General features: G+C 43.2%; 1 protein-coding gene across 1 annotated transcript in view; it reads right to left on the bottom strand.

Annotated features, from left to right (window-relative positions):
* LOC126234571 (uncharacterized) overlaps positions 1 to 21,277 on the bottom strand; it is a 257,630-nt gene extending 236,353 nt beyond the window's left edge. The window contains exon 1 of the mRNA XM_049943279.1: positions 20,859 to 21,277. Coding sequence (XP_049799236.1) covers positions 20,859 to 20,913 — 55 coding nt within the window. The 5' untranslated portion in view covers positions 20,914 to 21,277. The remainder of the gene's footprint in view (positions 1 to 20,858) is intronic.
* Between the last annotated feature and the right edge of the window lie 1,425 nt (positions 21,278 to 22,702).

Below are 22,702 nucleotides of genomic sequence, written 5' to 3'. Positions count from 1 at the left end.
GTGTAGTTATGAAAGCAGCTACCGCCAGATCAGTGTTAACCAGCGTCACCCCGACTGCAGGCTTTGAGTCTGCCGTCTTCGACGTGGTGTCATCCCTCTGGTGAGGCGCATTTCAGCTCACTCCAACCACAGCAAACTTCAGCCCTCGAGGGCAGCTGATCGACACCAGAGTGGTGGTGTCGCTTGCCCTCCTACGCTGGTGTGGGTGTCCTGCTGCTGTGTGTGTTTACTCGTAAGGGCGAGTACCTTATCTAATGGCTGAAATACCCTTCAAGAATTACAGCTGGCCCCCGCGCCAGCTAGCAGCCCTTGCACCAAGCAGTTATGCTGTGCATAGCCGGTGCACGTGCAGCCGCGCCGGCGTCAGCATTCCACCGCGTGTTCACCTCTAGCCGCCTGCTGACCTCAGCGGTCCTCCGCATGCTGTCCTCACCACTCACACAGGTGGCAGGTGGGAGGGGTTCCCCGGGGGGGGAGGGGGAGAGGGGGGGGGGGTTCCGCAGGTGCACAGCAGCGCTTGTAACTTGAGTCTGAATAAAATGTTTGACTACAGAGGCTGTTTTCTTGTCTTACCAACGGCCAACATCTTGACAATTAACCACTGCCGCATACTCACCGTAGAGGCCATCCACCTCGGGCCACTAAACTGCTAAAGACTGTATACAATACGCTTCTCCGTCCTGCTCTGGTGTGTTGCTGTGCGTTGAGGGAACTTTACCAGATAGGAATAACGGATGACATGAAAAAATTCAAAGAGGGCAGATTGTAATATATTGTCGCAAAGCAGCGGTGAGAATTTCATTGATATGATATGGGATTTGGGGTCGCATTAAAACAGTGGTGTTTTTCTTTGTGGCGAGAAAATTTCAGTTTCCGACGTGAATGTGAAATTATTTTGTTGACGGCGACCTACATAGAGACAAATATTCATCGTATAATGTAATAAAAATCAGAGCCCGCACGGAAGGATTTAAGTGTTCATTTTTCTCTCAAGCTGTTCGGGAGCGGAAAGGTAGAGACATGGTCTGAAGGTGTTTCGATGATCCCTCTGCCAAATTAGTCTTGTATATCTAGATGGTGTGAATACTTGGTAGCTATAATATACGTCTAACGTTAGTGGAAATTTTCATGGGGATTTCGCAACACACATTAACCACAAGACATGCACGTGGAGCTTATCGTTACCTCAGTTCTCTTAGACTGATAAGATTTTATGCTTAGCAGATATGATAATTCAGTGCAGGTGGCGGTATGTAATTTTGTATTATAGTCGTGTATTTGTCAAGATCGCTATGTTAATACAATTACTGGATTACTAGTTTGGGCAATATGTATAGCCGTCCTCGTATCCACCAAACCTAGCAGCTATAGTTACACCATTGTTATGTAATTGTGCAGTGGTAATCATACCACTGTCATGTAACTATGACTCCCTGGTTTTATGGATCTGAGGATGGCAATACACATCGCCGAAACGGGTAACCCAGTAGCTATGTTTACATACTGAACTTGGCAAATAAATTGGTTTTCAACTGGCGACAACAATACATGCTTAAATGTTATTTTATCTAGGTTGGATCTTGTGAACTCTGCGGTCGCTAATGTCAGTTGGTGACTGACACAACCAGCCACAAATAATTTTTAAATGTTTTTTCTTAGTCCATAACAGGTTTTGGGATTCAGGTGGCTAATATTTTTCGTTACATAGGTCTTTGGTCTTTTGTCGTCTGCATACTGCACAACAATATTGGAGATTTTAGTGCCGTTTTTCACTTGTTTACTCAGATATTCTTGGGGAGTGTAGAGCAGACAACATGTTGTTTACCAAAACATGTATGTAAAGAAAAATATTAGTCATTTTAATATGGGCATGATAGCGAGAAACCAGTTATGGTACTAAGATAAAACGTTTAAAAAGTTTTTGTGGCTGGTTGCGTCATTAAGCAACATGATAAGGTATTATATAGCATGAGGGGAATGGGAATATCATGCCGATAAACCGATCAGACGGCTGCAATGTTTGCTGTAGAATGAGTAGTGACGAGACCGACTGACGACAACGGCATGGAGAGCACCTTCGAGAAGGAATGCGCTACGAAAGCACCTTAGGGTTGTTAGACTGGCTCTAATGAACTGAAGGCTGTCAGAAGCTGAAACCCGAGCACATTACAGGAAGAGCGTCGCCACGATATGTCGGGAGCAGATTAGTGGCAGCTCAGTTCAAATCCACCAGTTGCTTTGCGTCGTTTACTGCTGATACCAAACCGCAAGCAACGCAGACTTCTGTGAACTAAAGCCAGCGTGATGTGGGATATTCAGTGGCATTCTGTGGTGTTTAGCGGTGAATCCCTGAAAGATCACAGGAGACTGCGATTCTCAATATTCGCCGGTGTGGGGCGAAAATGGGAAATCCTTATGCCAAAATATTCGTGACCGTGTCAGAAAAAGGCATCTTCAGCTAGGGTAATGCAGGACCGTACGCTCACTTCAGACCAGCAACCCCATGAGGAAATCACATTACTCTGTTCTGTTACCCCCAGGACGCAATGGGAAGAAGCCTACTTTCATAACAGTCTACAACCAGCACGCTTCATGAACTGAACCACGTGTTTACGCGTGGCGAGAAATTTCTCAAGACGGCAAGCGGACGCTGTTTCTTTCCAAGTCACAACCCTTGTAAAAGTATATTCGTACCAGTGCTGGTCACGCATTATGTCGAAGTTGACAATGGACATCAGTTCCGAATGTAAAGAATTTTAAACATTTACTACCAGTATTTCGTCAGAGTCGCCGCACCAACTTTTCCCTCACTGTAGTTTACCGGCAGTCTTGTCGGTGAAAACGTCGTGCAACTTTCAATCAACTTTCACTAAATCAAGGAATCTTAGTTCAGAATAGTTGGCACATTAGTGATTATACATGTGGTCTTATTATGGTTCCGTACCCTCAATCGTTAATTCAGAACCCTCGCAATATCACTTTGTTGTCAGTGAGTCTGTTCATCTATGCTTCTTATTTAAGCTTCTAATTCTATGTAGTCAACAGATATGGCCACGTAGTCCCGCCTATTTCGGTGCAGGCAAACTACATCATCAAAACCTATAGATAAGCCTGTTGCATGGAGGGTCGTGAGTTCAAAACACACCAGAACCATAAAATTTTAATTTCTGTATTCGGTTCGAGTACATTCTAGAAGTATCCACAAATGGCAAGAATCATTGTACTGGAATGTTCTGTAGCTGTATATATACCGTATGTGTTCTGGCCGGAAGAAGTTCGCTCCGCGCTCTTGTATGCGCAAGTGTTGAATAAACCTTCGTTAAGTGAAGTTACTGTTCGTTATTCATCTACTTACAACTTCTCGTACGTGACACTGTTCTGGGGAAGACGCTGGGTATTGGAACTTACGATACCGCACAAAGTCGCAAAATAATGACGACACAGTGGCTCCCATCAGGCCACGACAGAGCCACCGTTCATGTGGCGAGAAATCCGAGATCGAGCCATATTCAACAGATCGTAATCTATCGGAGACAGAAGAAGGAGAGGACGTTACGATTACAGTATCTTTGTGCCACCATATGAGACATCCTTCGAGGTTCTCTGGTGACGATGACCAAGATCCTAACAAGTGGCTTAAGGTATATGACCGTATAGCCAAATTCAACAAATGGGATGACACCATGTGTTTGGCTAACGTATTTTTGTACTTGGAGGGCCCTGCCAAGCAATGGTATGAGAACAACGAGGAGAAGTTCACAAGCTGGGAAGTATTCCTGTCGGAACTGCGCAAGTATTTCGGCGACACACAACGACAGAAGTACAAAGCTGAAGATAAATTAAAGTGCGGGACACAGTGTCAAAGCGAAACGACAGCATCCTACATTCAAGACGTATTGGATATGCGTAAAATAGTGGATCCTGGAATGAAGGAGGAAGATAAGGTTGCACATGGGTCTTGCTGAGAACATGTATCAAGCCCTAGCCCTGGTGGAGGTATCGACAGCAGACTACTTTATAAAATGGTGCCAGTATAACGAGACAATGCATCAAAAAAGAATTACACGCAAGAAGTTTGAACGGCTTCCAAATGTCGTATCGATGTCTGTGATGGCGTAAGAAACTGATTTCACAAGTGTTCTTCGTCAGATAGTAAATTCAGCAGACATTTGGATTGCACGGCGAATAAAAATCCGAGAGGCTTCAAGAGGTTATAAGGGAGGAAGTGGAACAGACATTGAACCCAATCTCTCGTCCTTCACTTCCCTTTAAAACGGTAAAAAAGTCTAGACCCAGGCGAAATTATTTTCCTACAATGCCGCATGAGGAACCTGTTTGGCCACCAAGGAAGATTGGCATCTTCAGGACCCAGGATAACCCACCAGTATGTTTACACTGCGGACGACCTGGACATTTTGTGCGTTATTGTCAAGAAAGGCGGCGGATATTTGATGACTCCCGCGCCAGAAGACAGCAGACACATCTTAGCCGACGCCAACTCCGGAACGACGAAGATGAACAAGAAGATGTGGGTGCAGGACGACGTAGGTCACCATCGCCGCAAGCTAGCCGCTGGGGAGGACGCTCCACAATACGCCGATCGAAGTCTCCATCGGCGTTTGGAAACTCCAACCAATCACCTAGCTGCCGCAACCTGGAAAACCAAAGGGTGCGACCTTCCTTGGCGGTGAGGCCGCCGAAGAGAAAAACCCTTCTCCATCGATCACTACAAAAATGATAGGAAACTACGTCGTTATCCTCATGGATGGCAGACCAGCCCAAGCTCTTGTGGGCACTGGAGCATCATATTCAGTCATTTCGGAGAAGTACCGTCGCCATTTGCAGAAAACCGTATTCGCCGACGGCAAAACATCTCTGTACAAGGTAGCTAATGGGAAATACGTAAAACCTACAGGAAGATGTGTATTTGTGTGAATATAAGTGGCCATACACAGCCCTTAGAATTCATCGTCTTGCAAGAGTGCAGTTATGATGTCATTCTCGGAAGGGACGTTATGAAAGCTTCTCAGGCAATTATAGATTGTGGTTGCTCGAAGATTATGCTAGACGAGATGAGATACTGTGGACAGGAAGATGCGCATCCGAGTGTGTGGAGACTATGTGTGCTGGATGAAGTGATCATTCCTGCAGTCAGCGCTGGGGAGGTAACTGTCGTGTGTCATGCCATACATCAACCCATGAATCTTGTAGTGGAATGTAAGAGAAGCGTACCACTGAAGAATAACTTGGTCATCCCAGCCTCATTCGTCTCGTTTAAGAACGGAGTCGGTGAATTGTGGACAGTTGACTGTTGCCGAGAACCACAGATCTTTCCAAGACTCATGTGCGTAGCAAACGCTGAGCAGTTAATCGCAGTACATCTGAGCGTCATAAAAACCTCCCATGCCGAGTCTGTGGGCGAAATTAGCGCAACCACTACAAGATCTTCTAGCTTAACTCCACTCGCTGCAGGCTCTAGAAAACGATCGCCGAAGGTATGAATCGAGCCACCGCCCTGTTGTCTGCCAGACTCGTGTGGATCTTCATTCCTGTTCGGAAGGTTGGTTTCTCTGAGAGGCTCCTCAGGCGCTACTTAGGACCTTATAAGGTTGTAAGACAGTTGTCTGATGTTACTTATGAAGTTGAAGATTTCGACCCCGACAAAAGACGACAAAAGATCAGAGATACGGTCCTCGTCCTTCGAATGAATCTTTATAAGGATCCTGCAACCCAGGGAAAATTCGAAGCTCCAGCGACTGGCAACAAGCTGAAAGGTGAGGAAGAACGTAGTGGCAAGGGAAGTTCTAAGAAGGTCACCGCCAGGGTGAACATCAGTCATCGGGAGTCGGAGTATGCAGGACCGATGGCTCGTTCCCGGACTAGGACGACGCAACACCGAGAACGTGTTCTCTTAAGGAGGGAGGAACGTCGCAAAAGAGGCTGAGCTGAGTAGTACAGCCGTCGTAGTGAAGTGGTAATGATATTAGACGGTTTCATGGAGAGTCATGAGTTCAAAACTCACCTGAAGTGTAAAACTTTAATTTCCATATTCGATTCGAGTACATTCTAGAAGTATCCACAGATGGAAGGAATCATTGTACTGGAATGTTCTGTAGCTGTATGTATGCCGTATGTATTGTGGCCGGAGGCAGCGCGCTCCGCTTGTATGTGCAAGCACTGAATAAACCTTCGTTAAGTGAAGGTAGTGTTCGTCATAAATTTACTTACACTCTATATATCATTTAGTTTTTACGGGACCATCAGAGGGCGACTAATACTCGCAGTTCTCCCTTCGTTTTCTCTTTCTTGCTCTTTCTATTTATTTGTTTTATCAACACGTTTCGCCTTATTTTAAGGCTTCTTCAGTGGTCACAGTAAGAATACGTATTTTTTTAGTACAAATCTGTGTGCCTAGATCAAAAGCAATTATCATGTTTAAAAAATGGCTCTGAGCACTATGCGACTTAACTTAGAAGTAATTAAACCTAACTAACCTAAGGACATCACACACATCCATGCCCGAGGCAGGATTCGAACCTGCGACCGTAGCGGTCGCTCAGTTCCAGACCGTAGCGCCCAGAACCTCACTGCCACTCCGGCCGGCATCATGTTTTAAATTACCACTAATAAAAATTAGTAAATTACTCACGTTACACTGTAATGCTAATAATTTAAAACATGGGAGCAGATTCTAACAAAAACATTGCTGTTACAGTGACCTTTGAAGATTCTATAAGATAGAGAAATGCGTACGGCCAAATAAGACTTCTAGTACAGTCACAACAGACGGGACATAACTTGTATTACAATTCGGATTATGTATGACACGGAAGAAAGATTTCGGTTTAATGTTTCGTTGATGACGAGGTCATTAGAGACAGAGTACAAACTAGGATTGGAGAACGATAAGTAAGGATGTCAAACCGTGCGACTTCAATGCCAATATTCACCACAAGTGATCAACGGAAATTACGGATAACCTTAGGAGGTCCTTGAAAGGTTACGTAGGTCGCAGAACGCCCGTTGCTGACAAAATACCGTTACGCAGATCGTGAACACGACAGGGCGACGCCGGATACAACAATACAGGTTTCTGCGACTACGCCATCCAGAAAAATCAGTGGTATCTGGACAAACGTTGGAAAGCATTGCACTCAACGTCACCTCTATCACAGACAAAGCTAATGATATACGGGGTGTTTCAAAAATGATTTTACAGACACTGGGGCCATGTTCCTCACACCAATACATGAAAAGGTTTATACTGTATAAGCATAGGTCTGAAAATCGTTCGTTTTCCAATTATTCATGAAAGCTGTTTTTCATTAGTCTTCCAGGTAGGCCCTACAACCCAACAGTTTCAATGCACACGTTCGAGTCATTGTATTCTATATGGCGTGCTACTAGGGAGAGTTATAAACGTTCGTCATTTGTCTGTCTTCGACGTGTTCATTGTGTACATGTACCACAGGCTCCATTCTAATGGGTCAGGATATTTATCTTGTGAGCAGTCAAACACGATTTTTATGTATGGCCATGCGTAAGGTATTGGCCACTTGGCTGCACGGCTGTATCAGGAGGCGTTACCAGACCGAGATACACCACCTATTGCTCGTACGCCTGACCGGGAAGAGCACATTCTACGGCTGTTGAGAAGAATCGGGAATTAGCGCAAGGCAAGTGGAGTGCGGTCCATCTCAGCACGGGGGATGCTTCACGAGCAGTCCATGTATCACTATCAGGACCTTAAGCCTACCGATCAGTCCCCACGGTAGAACTTCTGGCGTTGGTTAGTTCCACAAACTGCCAATACATTGTTATGTTTATAAATCAGGCAACTTTTAGAGGAGGTTTAATAAATATCCACATCTGACACATATGAGACAATCGCAATCTTCAAGCTAAAGTATAGGCTAGACATAAGTATCAGTTTAAGATTAATGTGTGGAATTCAGGATGACTGTTGTACAGGGACTTCATTGTAAACATCCACTGAGAGCAAAATGTGCACCTGCTAATAAGAAGAAACGTGTGTTTTATGCGTGATGGAGCCTCACGACTTCTCAGTGTTGGAGGTGCACTAGCTGGTATCTACCGTGACATATGGATGGATAGAGGAGAACCAGTTTCATGACCTGCACATTCCTCCAACCTCAACCCTTTGGGGAATATCATCTCTGGCGGCACCTTAAGCAATTACTCTGTGCAGCAAACCGCCCAATTCCAGAAATTCCTCATCGTCATGGAAGATTGCGAAACCGTTTGAGGCCGTCAGAGAGTATTCGAAAGGATGTGACAGTCCTTTGCGTCATTCGATGAGTGCATACGTGCCTAGAAGCAAAATGAGGGCATTTCGACAATTTATTTGGACATTGTGCGTCGATGAGCTCAAATCACTTAAATTGTAAATTTTCATTAAACACTCGAAGACCAAGGTTTTTCATACATATGTTTATATTAACATATTGTCCCCAAAGTGACTAACAATACATTTGAAACCCTCTCCATAGGGAACTGTAATAACGATGTTACAGAGATCAATGTATCTGACAACTCTACAAATAAATATAGTGGTTTGCAGCAGAGCACAGTGCAGAAAGCGGTCATTGCCAGTTTGAAGTGTGTGTCTCGCAGACGTTCACAGAAACCACACTGAGATCAGTGGACGAGGAGCGTTCTGGCGAGAGCGCAACTATTTGACAGTACGGGAAGCCCGAAAACGTTATACCCACGGAAAACCTAAATGTGAATGGACAGACGGGGATTTGAACTGCTGGCTTCCTCAAGACGATTACAATGTATCAGCCGGTGCATCAATTTGCTGAGTGATTTTGTATGACCTGCAAAGCTGACCTCGCTAACAAATGTGAGGACTTGGACGACGAAAGATACACCACTGTATGTACTAGTCCAAAAGAATAACGGTCTGGACTGTGGAGATTATAAGAGTTGCTCAGTTCGAGCTTTGAGGTCCATGGGGTTTGTTCATCTTACGTAATTTAGAGGGTGCACTTTTTGAAGTCGCGTATCGATCGCACATTAAGTTCTAACTCGCCTCATTCAAGTGACACAGCTAAATATTAATAAAAATAAAAGGGAAGGTAGCATCTGTGAATTACATTAGCACTTCCTACAATGTCATACTCCCGCATCCTCCACATCGTCCTCCAGGGTAGAGAGGAATGTCCCGCTAATTTGAAGCTTTGGATATGTGAGAGAGGTGTTATCATTTTCTGGTTCTCATACATCGCACAATCAATGCCATGGATACGCCAATAGTACATCTCACCAGTGAGCTGTGCTAACATAGTGGTGAGGCAGTCTACGATGGGTTTTTAGTTACCAAAAGATATCATGCTAGCCACGGAAGGCAGTTTCGTACAGCACACTACACTTCCTCTCCCCTGCCCCTTGTTTCACTTAAGGGTAGCTCTTACGACGAAAGTCCTCAGTATCTTGTTGGATATTGGAAAATATAAAGAAATCAAAAAGAAATTATTGTCGGAAGGACTGACTCGGCATACAGAAACGTCAAAACAACCATAGGTGAAGTTAAAATCAAGTGTGTTAACGTTAAGAGTGTAATGGGAAACTCGCTGTTTAATGCAGAGGAGAGACAGATAGGTGAAAAGACTGCTCTGAAGGTGGGAAGATTTGTCTCATGAGACAGAAGAAGAGACAGTGTGAATGGCCGAAAGAAGCTGCCTACAGGAATTGTGAAACGAACCCTGTCGTCCAGGACTGCATGCCACAAAGCACGCAGATTCACCACGAGATGGGGAAACTCTATTGTCTACTGGGGCCTAAGCGCTGTAGTGTGCAAGTGAGACAGGCGAGGACCTACGTCACAGGGAAACCGAGAAGAAGGCTTTTGTGGCCAAGGAGACGTATCAGTGTTAAATATGGCGGAACTAAGATCGGCCATTAAGATAAACACTTATGAAAACTTATTTAATTCTGTAGTAGTGCAGGGAATCAAGCAACAGCAATTTTAATCTACCATCCTTCATACATTTTCATGGTGATCCCAATAAAACTTGAACATCGACCATATCTATAATAGTTTAGGATTTACTGTTAATGTGAAATTCAGAAGTTTTGTAACAAAGACCTGAATGCTAAAATCTGAACGCTTTAGTCGACCGTAACGAACTACATTTCATATAGAAGCGCATCATTAAAATGACAAACATTGTAAGTATCAACTCTGTAACTTTATTTGTTTAAAAGATACAGTAAATTTAAATTATCAGTATTTTCAGTTAAGCATCAGATCATCATTTCGTCCACACACAACACATTGAACGATGACAGCATGACACCGTAACTGAATCATTAGGTAACAGAATATTCGGTTAGTGCATAATAGTTACTTTTGTTCTTTATTTATTTATCAGAAAGCACATTGGTGCAAGGGTACTCGCCGTGACATTCAAAGTTAAGAAGGAAATTGTATTGGTTTTATATAAAAGAATTTAACCTTCATTATGTAATGGATATTATTGTTACTTTATTTAGAACGTGAAAGTGGTCAAGCCTTGATTATTTAAATATGTTAAAATGTAAAGTAATGTAGAATAAGCTGTAGCCAATCGGATGGAAGGTTTCAGGAAAGGGAAGTACGTTAGTCAGTTGAGCGAAGATGTTCGGCGCTCGGGAAACGCGGTCAGAGTCGGGCAGAGGGGTTAGTTCCGGTCTAGACATCAAAGAGTACAGTGCGGCTGGAAACGCCAAAGGGTACAGTTTGGATTGAGACACGAAAACGGACATTCTGTCTTTAGCCAGCTAGGAAGTGAAACGACTTAGAGAATGTCACGTTGTGTGGTATCGCAGGACTTAGTCCCTGAGCGGTGGGCAGCCGTGCTCCTGGTGTGAACTCTAACTTTTCGCATAGTTAACGAGGTGGAGTATCGAACTTGTAATTCGCGGTGAGATTGTCAATGACGGAACTGTGTCAAATGGACGAGTGTAACAGTAACAGTAACTCTAAATTCGCTATTAGTTTGCTTTCTGAATAAACATTATTCTAAGCAAATCGCAACTGTGTGGCCTACATCATTTATGGGTCGTTAATTTAGTTCCAGATATTATTATTACTGTTATTATATGTTATGTTAACTTTGTAGTTCCCAAACTAGCGTCTACTTTAGGGTGTGTAATGCGACACGTGCGGCTCAACCCCTGGACGAGTTTGAGCCAAGACATTTGGACGAAGAGGAACCGCATGTGAGACCGAACATCTATGGGATGTTAGCTCGCAACGTGAGTCGATGTACATTAGACAGGGGTCCAGAATAAGATTTAGGATTTAAAACAGCTTTGAAGACGTAATATCAAATAAGGTGGGAGAGATAGATAACATTCCATCAGCATTTCTAAAATCATTGGGGGAAGTGGCAACAAAACGACTGTTCACGTTGGTGTGTAGAATGTATGAGTCTGGCGATATACCCTCCGACTTTTGGAAAAGTATCATCCATTCAATTCCGAAGACTGCAAGAGCCGACAAGTACGAGATTTATCGCACAATCAGTTTATAAGCTCATGCATCCAAGTTAGTGAGGACAAGAATAATATGCAGAAGAATGGAAAAGAAAATTGAGGGTGTGTTAGATGACGATCAGTCTGGCTTTAGGTAGTTGTGACGTTGCTATTGGTAATGGAAGCAAGACTTTAGAAAAATCAAGACACGTTCAAAGCGTCCGACAATGTAAACTGGTGCAAGATGTTCGGAATTCTGAAGAAAATAGGAGTAAGCTATATGGAGACACGGATATCATCGTGTACAAGAGCCAAGAGGCAGTAATAAGAATCGAAGGACAGGAAAGAAGTGCTCAGATTAAAAATGGTGTAAGAGAGAGATGCAGTTCTTCTCCCCAGCTGTTGAATCTATAAATCGAAGAAGCAATGATGGAAATAAAAGAAAGGTTCAGGAGTAGAATTAAAATGCAAGGTGAAAGGATATCCACGATATGATTTGCTGATGGCATTGCCAACCTCAGTGAAAACGGAGAAGACTTACAGGATCTGCTGAACGAAATGAAGAATCTGATGAGTACAGATTATGGATAGAGATTAAATCGAAGAAAGAGGCAAGTAACGAGAATTAGCTGAAATAAGAAGAGCAAGAAACTTAACATCATGGTAGATGGTCAGGAAGTAGATGAACTTATGGAATTCTGCTACCTAGGCAGTAAAATGAGCAATGATGGACGGAGCAAGGACATCAAAAGCAGGCTAGAACTGACAAAAAAGGCCATCCTGGCCAAGAAAAGTCTACTGGTACCAAACATAGGTCTTAATGTGAGGTAGAAATTTATGAGAGTATGAGTGTGTACGTTTGGAGCACAGCATTGTGTGGTTGTGAAACAAGAACTTTGGGCAAACAGGAACACAAGAGAATTGAAGCATTTGAGATATGTTGCTACGGCAGAATGCTGAAAATTAGTTGGACTGATAAGTTAAGGAATGACGAGGCTCTATGCAGAATCGGAGAGGAAAGGAATACGTAGAAAACAATCAAGGAGAATGATGGTAGGACATTTGTTAAGACATCAAGGAATATCTTTCTTGGCATCAGAGGGTACCGTAAAGGGTAGAAACTGAGAGACTGGAATACATCTAGCAAATAACTGAGGACGTAGATCTGAAGTCCTACTCCGAGATGAAGAACTTGTATTCTCTTCTTTTCCAGCGTTCACTCAATTCACTATGAACTACCAGTCAATGCAGTGATCAATACAACTATACGGTTACCAAAACTTTCTACCTCACGTCGACGTCTATGCATGCGTTGTTTGGCATTCAAGCTCGCAAAGTAATTTCACGTCTTCTGTGAAGAAGCCGGTGAATGGTTTATGCTGAGAGAGGTACGAAGTTCTGACCTGACACTCATTCACAAGCAAGGAAGCTAGAAGTACAGTGTCTCTTCAACCTATAGGTCGCTGGAGATAAAGTTCTTAGTTTACAGTCACGTAAGACGTAACTAATGAGGAGGTATTGAATAGGATTGGGGAGAAGTTTGTGGCACAACTTGACTAGAAGAAGGGATCGGTTGGTAGGACATGTTTTGAGGCATCAAGGGATCACAAATTTAGCATTGGAGGACAGCGTGGAGGGTAAAAATCGTAGAGGGAGACCAAGAGATCAATACACTAAGCAGATTCAGAAGGATGTAGGTTGCAGTAGGTACTGGGAGATGAAGAAGCTTGCACAGGATGGAGTAGCATGGAGAGCTGCATCAAACCAGTCTCAGGACTGAAGACCACAACAACAACAAGACTAATTTGGCTGCATCCTATTCCGATGAATCATTACGTCCTTATATACGTTTCGTACGCAGTTGTGCAGTGTATTCCGGAGCGTGTTTTGTGCAAATGCTATTATTTTTCTGTCATATTTTATGTGCATTCTTAGCAGTCGAAAAGCTATACATCTCTCTGTAAGTTTCCTAATCTTTATCTTATTATCATTACATTTAGGCAACGTATACGAGGCTGTCAGAAAAACAGTCATACAGACTCCTGCTAATATCATTTCTCTGAATGTATCCAGCAGCGTTTTAAAACAGCACTCTCGTATTTCCTCCCACTACAGATTACCTAGCATCTCCGTTATAACTTTGTATTGGCTTTATCTACTTGTTGCCATAGTAACAATGCGCGTCTGAAATCGTACAATGTCTGGTGTCACTAATATCACCCGAGTACACTAGAGCTGTCCTCAGTAGTGTATACGGTTTCCTTTACAGATGGCACCTCTGCTGTCAGCTTCATGTGTTACCAAAACTCACGACATTTTACCTCTAATATCTCAATCGGACACTGTTAGGCATTTTACTCTCTTTAGCGAGAATTTTCTGCCGTTGGTACCTTTTTAAAGGACATCTAGCGTTCGTTACAGCAAACTCAGAATTTTGTTGCTTTCTTGATTTCCTTACGGTCGTCCAGATTAGAGGCTTTTAGTAGACGTCATCAGTCTAATAAAGTTCCTGCCACCATCTGATAATGCGTTTATGTGTATTCAGAATATTAACAGTACGCTTCCTTGGGGCGAACCTGACGTTACCTTTCTTTCTATTGAATATTTTCCGTCCATTGTGAAGTCCTGCTTTATATTAGTCATTCTTCTATGGCAGTCTGTTATCGGGAAAGTTACTCTATCGCACAGTGCGTCGGTTGTTCATCGACAATACGGTGCGGTATCGAATACCTCTTTGAAATCTCTGAAGACAAAATCTAAGTCTTAACCTTCGTTCGTGTGTGCAAACTAAGCTCGCTGGAAAAAAAGTTAGCCATCCCTAGATAAACCATTACAAGCACCATTTAATACCGTATAATTAGGTCCCTGGAATTGATAGCTGCCTGGGTTTCGTTAGCAAGTGAGTGCACAAGTCGTGCTGGTACGTCGCATCCATGCTAGTCCACTTCCTGAGGATATGATCGTGCAATTTCACCAAATTGCACGGATACTAGTGTCTGTGTTTTACACGCTGTTCCAGCATGTCTCACAAACTTTCTATGGGTTTCCAGTTAGCGATTTGGCAGATCAATCGAGATGTTATAGGATGAGTGACTGTTCAGAAAATCAATGACATACTCTTCCAGCCTGATGAATTCTCTCATGGTCTTGAAAAATATGGCATCAATAATGCATTCACCAAGCAAACATTTGCAGGCAACACCTGATCTGATCCTCCAGAATGTTGAAATAAGTACCCTGATTCAATTTAATGTTTACCTCAGTAAGTGGGCCCAGTTGATGATAAGAAAAACGATCACAAGTACACATCCGGCTTGAACCTGACCTTGCACACAATCCTAATGAAATGCTCCTTGTGGCCATTGGTGCACTCTACGGCGTGTGTCATTTGAATATAGACAAAAACGTGATTCGTCAGCGCACATTACGTCCGCCAATCAATTGCTGTCCACGTTCGACCATTTGTGGCCCACTGAAGACGCGGAGCTTTATGTGCCCGTGCGAGCAGTGACACCTTGCACGGTGACCAACTGCAGATGTTCATTCCATGCAGTTCCCGTCGCAATGTTCTCTAGCTAACAGGTGGGGACAGATGTTCGCCGGCTGTTGTGACCGAACTGTTCTAGGCGCTTCAGTCCGGAGCCGAGCTGCTGCTACGGTCGCAGATTCGACTCCTGCCTCGGTCGTGGATGTGTGTGATGTCCTTAGGTTAGTTAGAATTAAGTAGTTCTAACTCTAGGGGACTGATGACCTCAGATGTAAAGTTCCATTGTGCTCAGAGCCATTTGAACCATTTGATAGATGTTCATTCGCTGCCTGCAGAAATTATTTTCCGGTTTGGAAGGGATTTGCGTTCAGAAGCTGTAAAATGGTTCTCCAGTATTAAATTTTCACTGTGCAGCGGAGTGTGTGCTGATATGAAACTTTCAGTCCCTCTCAGTCATGGCCTATTTCCCACCAAAAGTCTGACGTCGTGTTTCCTGGTCACGTGTGTTATGGCGCTGCTCGTACAAATATTGAATAGCCCGCCGCGAAAGTTGTACAATTTCAGCAAGTTCACAAACAACACGCCCATGGGCACGGACAAACACGATCGTCCCTTTTTGACACTCTGTCACGTCCATACGACTACAATTAACCATCTTTGCGTACAACGTCCGCTTGAAAAAACAATGTCTGACTGATAGCTATTTCCTTATGCTATCGTAGAGGCAATGCGTGAACGATTAAGCTCGTGGTTCGATTCATCTGTCTTTGTGCACAGGGGTGACTATAATTTTTTTCCGATGACCTTATGATGGGCGTAAATAGGTTTTATTTTGTTATTTCGGGTGGTGGTGAGGGGAGGGGGTTTAGGATGGAAGCCTTTTTTTCCCCAGGAACATTAGGACGTTCGAAGCTTAAAATATTGTCTTGGATCCTGAAACAAACGGACGTTAACGAAGTCGGTCTGAAATTATGTGCCAACCAAGAATTAGGATATAAAGAATATCGAAATTTTTTGACCCGAGCGAGGGCGTGGAAATATGTGGTTAAGTAGTGGAAATGACTTCACCAGTCATTAGTTTTTCAGTCCGAAAATATACTGGCATAACATTACATTCCTTTTGGCAACATTTATATACTCTGAAATGGCACCTGGACTGAATAGATAATTTTAGAAGTGGCTTTACAGTCCCGTTTACATTATTTTCATTTAGAATTTTCCTTGTCTCAGCAGATAAATATCCCGGAAATTCCAAACAAAAATTCAAGCAGCTGTTACGCTCTTTCCCTGATAGTACACGATGAAAGTATAACACAAAATTTGCTGCAACCATATACCGGATTCTTTGACACAAGTGAAACAAATTCAGTTAATTACAATGGTACATAACTATCGCGACTGCTGGGATGATTCTTGCTAATGGAACTCTACTGGCTTCTTGTTACCCTTCATCGAAGAGTTTCTAATGCATATTCTTCATCTGACGACGTGCCCAGTTTAAAACCAGCGGTAAACTTACGATACTGAAGTATCCAGGACATAGCGTCTGCCCTTCTTATCATAAGGGTTACACAGAAATTCTCGTTTGGGAATCCCAATTCATGCATCGTAGACGACTCAATAGGAATTATGAACTAAGGCCTCTATTGTTATTCAAGGCTTAAAAAGTTAAAAGTTACCGGATAACATTCGAATCCAACAGTAAAGCCATAGTTTCACTATTTCTAGCTGTGAGTTATAAACTGCAGTTGGCTACTGAAGATGTCTCTCGCACTTGGTAACGAAACACTAGGAACTAGTTTTCCATATCAGCGACCACGTCTCAGTCTGGAAGTCAGAACCGCGGTAATCACTGGTCCGTGAAGGTGCCACACTGCACTCAATTTAGATGGAAGCACGTTTGAGTGCTAGTCCGAAAATCCTAGTGCACAAACTCCGTGCTTCTTCACGAACTTCGCGTTCCTCCATTCCGCTAGTTAGTGATCTACTATTCACTGGTCCGACTGCATAGTCAATGTAAGTAATCTTTCCTTTCCTCAAGTGCAGGTCTGGTAAAATGGTTACTTCAAGACTCCAATAGCAGATGAAGCCAAGAGCTAATGAAGAATCGGAATGACAAACAATCTGTAGATGCAAAATGCCACTCACCTGTCTTTAGTGATTTTTAGTGACATCGTTCAAGGTGAGATGTGGCATATGTGAGCACGGTACTTCGTCACACTATAATGTTGCAGTAGCTCCAGGTAGTATTTACTAATTACAGTCTTCATTTCTGTACACTTGTTTTCATGATACTATGAAATCCTACCGCTTTCATACTGGCAAGAATTTATGTAATGTCCGCGTTAACATTATTTCTGCAAACCACGTTAAGAATACCATTGGCTTCTTGCACGCTCCTAAAGAAAATGGTTCAAATGGCTCTGAGCACTATGGGACTCAACTGCTGTGGTCATAAGTCCCCTAGAACTTAGAACTACTTAAACCTAACTAACCTAAGGACTGCACACAACACCCAGCCATCACGAGGCAGAGAAAATCCCTGACCCCGCCGGGAATCGAACCCGGGAACCCGGGCGTGGGAAGCGAGAACGCTACCGCACGACCACGAGATGCGGGCTCACGCTCCTAAAGCTTTTCTGCAAAAGCTACATTTTTAAGTTTTTAAACAGAGTGACGAATAAAGCTAATAAGTGTTGAACCTTTGAAGAAACTGTACGGTAGATGTAAGAACAACTGGTGTGGGGTTACATAACCTACTGCACACAAATAAGATACGTACGCAGTATTCTCGCGTGCTCTTTACTGGAAATCACTCAGCGAAAGATCAAGAAAATTATAATTTCCCCTTCATTAAATGCTTATAAAATTCTTAAAATCACTGTGCATCCATGTACACGAAAGAGAGAAACACGACTATGGATGCAATTTAAACAAATCCATTCTGCGTCAGGAGAATCAATTGCTGGTCTTCATCAAATACTCCGTTCTACTTACAACTGAACCTCCTACTTACAGAATTCACCGTTAAGAATACCGACATTTACGTATCTCACATAGCAACACCGCTGTCTGTAGAGAAATAGAAATTCTGCTTGCGTGTGAACTGAACTTCTAATGAAAAGCAGGTCCTTCCCTTAACATTCAAAGAAAATGCTAGCTCATCCATCTCGCAAGACCTTTTATGCGTATTATTGTACGAAATGGGATGCACGCACACAGACGCACACGCACGCACACGCACACACACACACACACACACACACACACACACACACAAAGAGAGAGAGAGAGAGAGAGAGAGAGAGAGACAGACAGACAGAGAGAGAGAGACAGAGAGAGAAGAGAGAGAGAGAGAGAGCGAGAGAGAGACAGAAACAGAGACAGACAAAGTAGTCGGAGAAATTGAGAACTATATAAGAATCCACTGAGAGTGGAGAGTTATCTCTACGAAATTAGCCGCTGGAAATGTTACGTACACGTTATGACTGCAGTCAAGGATATGTCGCTCCCGGAGAGGTGAATCTTAAAAATTCTTTGTTGTGACTCTTTCTATAACATTTCTATGAGTAGCTTCTTCACAGAGAATCATTAACAGTTTAGACGCTTGCATTGTTAGCGGAAATGTTGATGTTCTTTGTCGAATGGTAAGAAAAGGGAAATAGAGAAACGATGATTGGACAGAGACGATCGGCGACTCTACTCATAGAGCTCTACTTCAGATGAACTGTAACGATTTAGTACGTCAGACGTGCCATTTTCTTGAAACTGGGGAAAATCTGTCATTATGACTCGACCGAGGTTTTAACCCTGCCCGTCAACGGTAGGAAAAATTAGCGCTAGCCACTGCACGTCATTGTTCGGAAGCAATGTCGTAGCAAATGAACAGCGAATGTTAATAGGCTAACAGCAGTACGAGAAATGGCAAGTTTTGTCAGATACGCACTGTGAAAGAAAGAAAATTAAGTTGATAAGGAACTGTCGTTCTGGTAGGGCGCAATAGCGTACGTTTTAGTTAGCGTATTAAGAGTTGGAAAACCGAAGGACGAAGGGCTGGAATTTAATATACCGTGGTGACGAAGTCATTAGGGGTGGATTAGGAGTTCAGTTCGACAACGGCAGTTTTACTTCCGAATAGTAACCGTTCCCAGCTATTATCGGTTGCTACCCTATGGTCATTATCACAGACACCGTCTGTCGTCACATGCTTACACTGCAGCTTTTCTGGCAACGTCTCTATTTCGGATTAAGGTTGTTTAGAGACAGGGAAGATGACTATCTGATGAAGACCATAGGGCTGAAACCGAAAACATCTATGTAAATTAAACCTGACTGTGGATGTGAGTAAAACGTCTAGACAAATGCTAATAACTGCTGCTGCTGTGCCGTCTTGTGCAAAAAGAAATATAAGAGATTAGTTTGTAGGTATTCGCCTCTAGTAATTAATGGTAATTACAGGTCATATAAATCGGAATTGCTTCACGGGATTTGAACCTCACTGTCCCCGAATGTGAGTCCAGCACCTCAACTGGTTCAACGTTTCACTCGTTGCGGAATTGGAAGAAATGAAGGACAAGTACTCATTGTTTAATCAACAAAAGCTTTTAATTGTGCACATTTCAGTTTAGGTTTCACCGTGACTGTTACTGATACGGTATGAAACAACGAGTTTACGCTTATGAGCCGCTGTTTATTTACATCCACAGCGCGTTTCAAAGGTATAAATCTCCCTCGTCAGGTGGATTTACACGTGTTAATAGCACATGCGTGCGTTGTGTTACGACTATGGTGAAACTTGCAGCACTGTCTCCAGTGGTCGCAGGCTGCTTTCTTTGTCGTAAAACATCACATATAAAGTGCCACACTTCTTTTATTTGCAAAGTGTGACAGTTTATATATGATGTGTGACGATTGGAGACAGTGCTGAATGTTAACCCGACACAGTCGCGACACATATAAATCCAATGATGCTGATCTACACCTTCGAATCGCATTGTCGATGTCAGTGAACAGTTACTGGTAACAGTAAACTTGTTGTTTAATTCGATAACAGTGCTTACGCTGTGGACTGTTTCATGATATGTAATATGATTTGCTACGATGAGAAGTAGCACTGAGTCAGTTTTGTGTGAATATTTCCCGATGCGACTTCGAACCTAATGTAGCAGATATCGACTTAAACACTGAAAACCAATATATCATTGAATTCAGCTCATTTACTGAATTACTGTGGTATACGACACTTTTGAAAGTCAGGAAATTTCCATTAAATTTGTTCAGTTAGAGCAGATTTTCTGAAATACTTTATTGGAGAACGATTAGTCCGTGTGCTTGAAAGTAAACGGAAATAAAGCTCTGTGACAGTAAAAGTTTCAGTTGATAGTGGAAACGTGCTCGGATTGTCAAATTGGTTGTCAGCTAATAAGCATAAGCAAGAGATTTAGGTTCAGTTCCCCACCCGGCACAAGTGTCCTCTCGTCACGGTAGATTACCATCTAATAGATACATACTAGATCTATAGATAGTAGATTTATCAAGATCTAGTTCGTAGTTCAAATAGAATATCGACAAGACAAAGTAACTGTAATAGTCTCTAAGAGTCGTCAGTACAACAGTGATTAGAGGCTACAAATGATTCTCATTTTTCGATAAATCTTCATTTAATTTTGATACCTAAGATGATTCGTTCTAGCATTAAACTCTAAGGCTGGACTCTAGTTAGTGTATGATTATAGAGTGATCAACATCAGCAACTGCCGATGCTAATTGCGTTCATTAGACCTTTTAGAGCCTTTCAAGTGGGAAAGGTAGACGAACAAACCTATCAAACGCTAACAATGAACCACGACAATGGCTCAGAGTGGGAATAGGGCAGAGTACTGTTACTTACCGTACACGGCAACCAGGAGACCGGCGGTCAGAAGAGGAAGTGGGCCCGTGGTCATATTGGCAGTCTCGTCATCACTCGGGTACACGGTGTCCTGGAAGAAGGGCCCCCACTTTGCGGTGGTCCCCGGCTCACACCATCTGCGGCCCCCACACCAGTCCGCCTGTCTCAAACTTCTTTATCGCTCGACCGTGCCGAGGTCAAGACCAGCAGCTTGACACTGCGTGTCCGCCGAGGACGTCGTTGTCGTGCCAACTGCCACTTGGTTCTTTTGCGGAGCAACTGTTTTGGGGTTACTGTAGATTCGCAGCGTCCTGGGTGGATAGTATGGGTGGGCTCCTCAGGTCGAAGACCGCCTGCGTCGGAGCGTCGGCGTCGTGCGTGCGGTGCGTGGGCGTCGGGCAGCGTCCGTCTCGCAGAGCGGTGCCACACTGACTGCCGACCGAGCGTCGTGTCGCGCGCGCCGCGCTCGCACCCGGCCTCAGGTCGGCGCATGCGCACTCGGCTCCGGCGCGGCAGCCCGGGGCAAAAGCTGATTGTTGGTCGCCGGCTCGCGCGTTCGCCTATTAACAGCTGAGGACCATCTTCCGCATGAGGGAACACTCACTTACTGTTCAACGCCCCCCCCCCCCCCTTCTTTGGCTCAACAACCGGAAGTTCGCTAATTTAATGCTCACTACTTGTCATCTAATGACCACTGGAGACAACTACGAGATATAAGCCATTTCTGTCGCATTTCAAATAGTACCTCTGTGCTGTTTAGGAGGCCTTACGGCATCCTAGAGGTCATGATAATAGATGTGAAGTCATCACAAAACAGTTATTCAAGCAATATTGGGGAAATTCAGTCCAGTTGGCAGCCGTGTGATTACTGACACATGTTTTGAAGCATCATATCGCACTTTAAAGGTCTTAAATTTTTTTACTTTTCAATACATCATGGCAGTGACAGTGATCAATGTCTTACAAATATTTACTATCAAAAACAGTCTTGATCACAATTTATCTACTACGGTGACCGGTTTGTTGCTGCTCAATAGTACATCGTCTGACGTGACAAACTTTGCCACACCACTTTTGCAACGACTTCTTTAGAAAGAACCCTGCTGCCACATATTTGCACTGGCGTTTATCCTCACCATGGCAACCACTAGTTTGCCTGTCGACTTTACAACAAATTCAGTGCAAAGAAGCCTGCTGCCTCATCTTTGGAACGGCGTCTAACTTGACCATGGCAACCAGTGGTTTCAAACTGTTCACTAACAGGCCTTGAGAGGGCAACCCATGTACTGTCGGAACGAAGTTCATTTATCTTACATGTTTAAATATTTTTAACGCTTCTTAATTGACAATATCTGTTAAATAAGCTAAGTTTAGTGTGTGTTTGTTTTTAGTTCTTGACAATGTCCTTTTAACTAAGAAATTTTACATTTTCATTCGACTTATAACTCATTGGTTAGTAATGACATCATACCGTCAGAAGTGGGCGAAGCCTCCATTACATATAGTAAGACGTGCACTGGTTTCTCCAGTAGTGAATCTCCAGCAGAAGGAGGTTCTTATTCATTGGTAATTCATCTTTTTATAGCTTTATAACTTAATGTATTTTCTTTAATGTATGTAGCCCTCTAATTAAAGCTTTGTATATGACTTGTAGGTCTGAAGATGACCACAGTAGTGGTCGAAACCGCTCACCGTAATAAATAAATAGTGATCAAGACTGTTTTTGATAATAAATATTTTAAAATTTTTTCTATGCCATTAGGCCTCGTCACCACTTAAAAACAAGTTTCAGACGTACATTGTCAACTCAAACCGTAAAACTTAAAACATCACAAGTCGGTGCA

This window comes from Schistocerca nitens, chromosome 1 (assembly GCF_023898315.1).
Source record: "Schistocerca nitens isolate TAMUIC-IGC-003100 chromosome 1, iqSchNite1.1, whole genome shotgun sequence".
Lineage (NCBI taxonomy): Eukaryota > Metazoa > Arthropoda > Insecta > Orthoptera > Acrididae > Schistocerca > Schistocerca nitens.
This window is presented reverse-complemented; position numbering and strand designations above follow the sequence as displayed.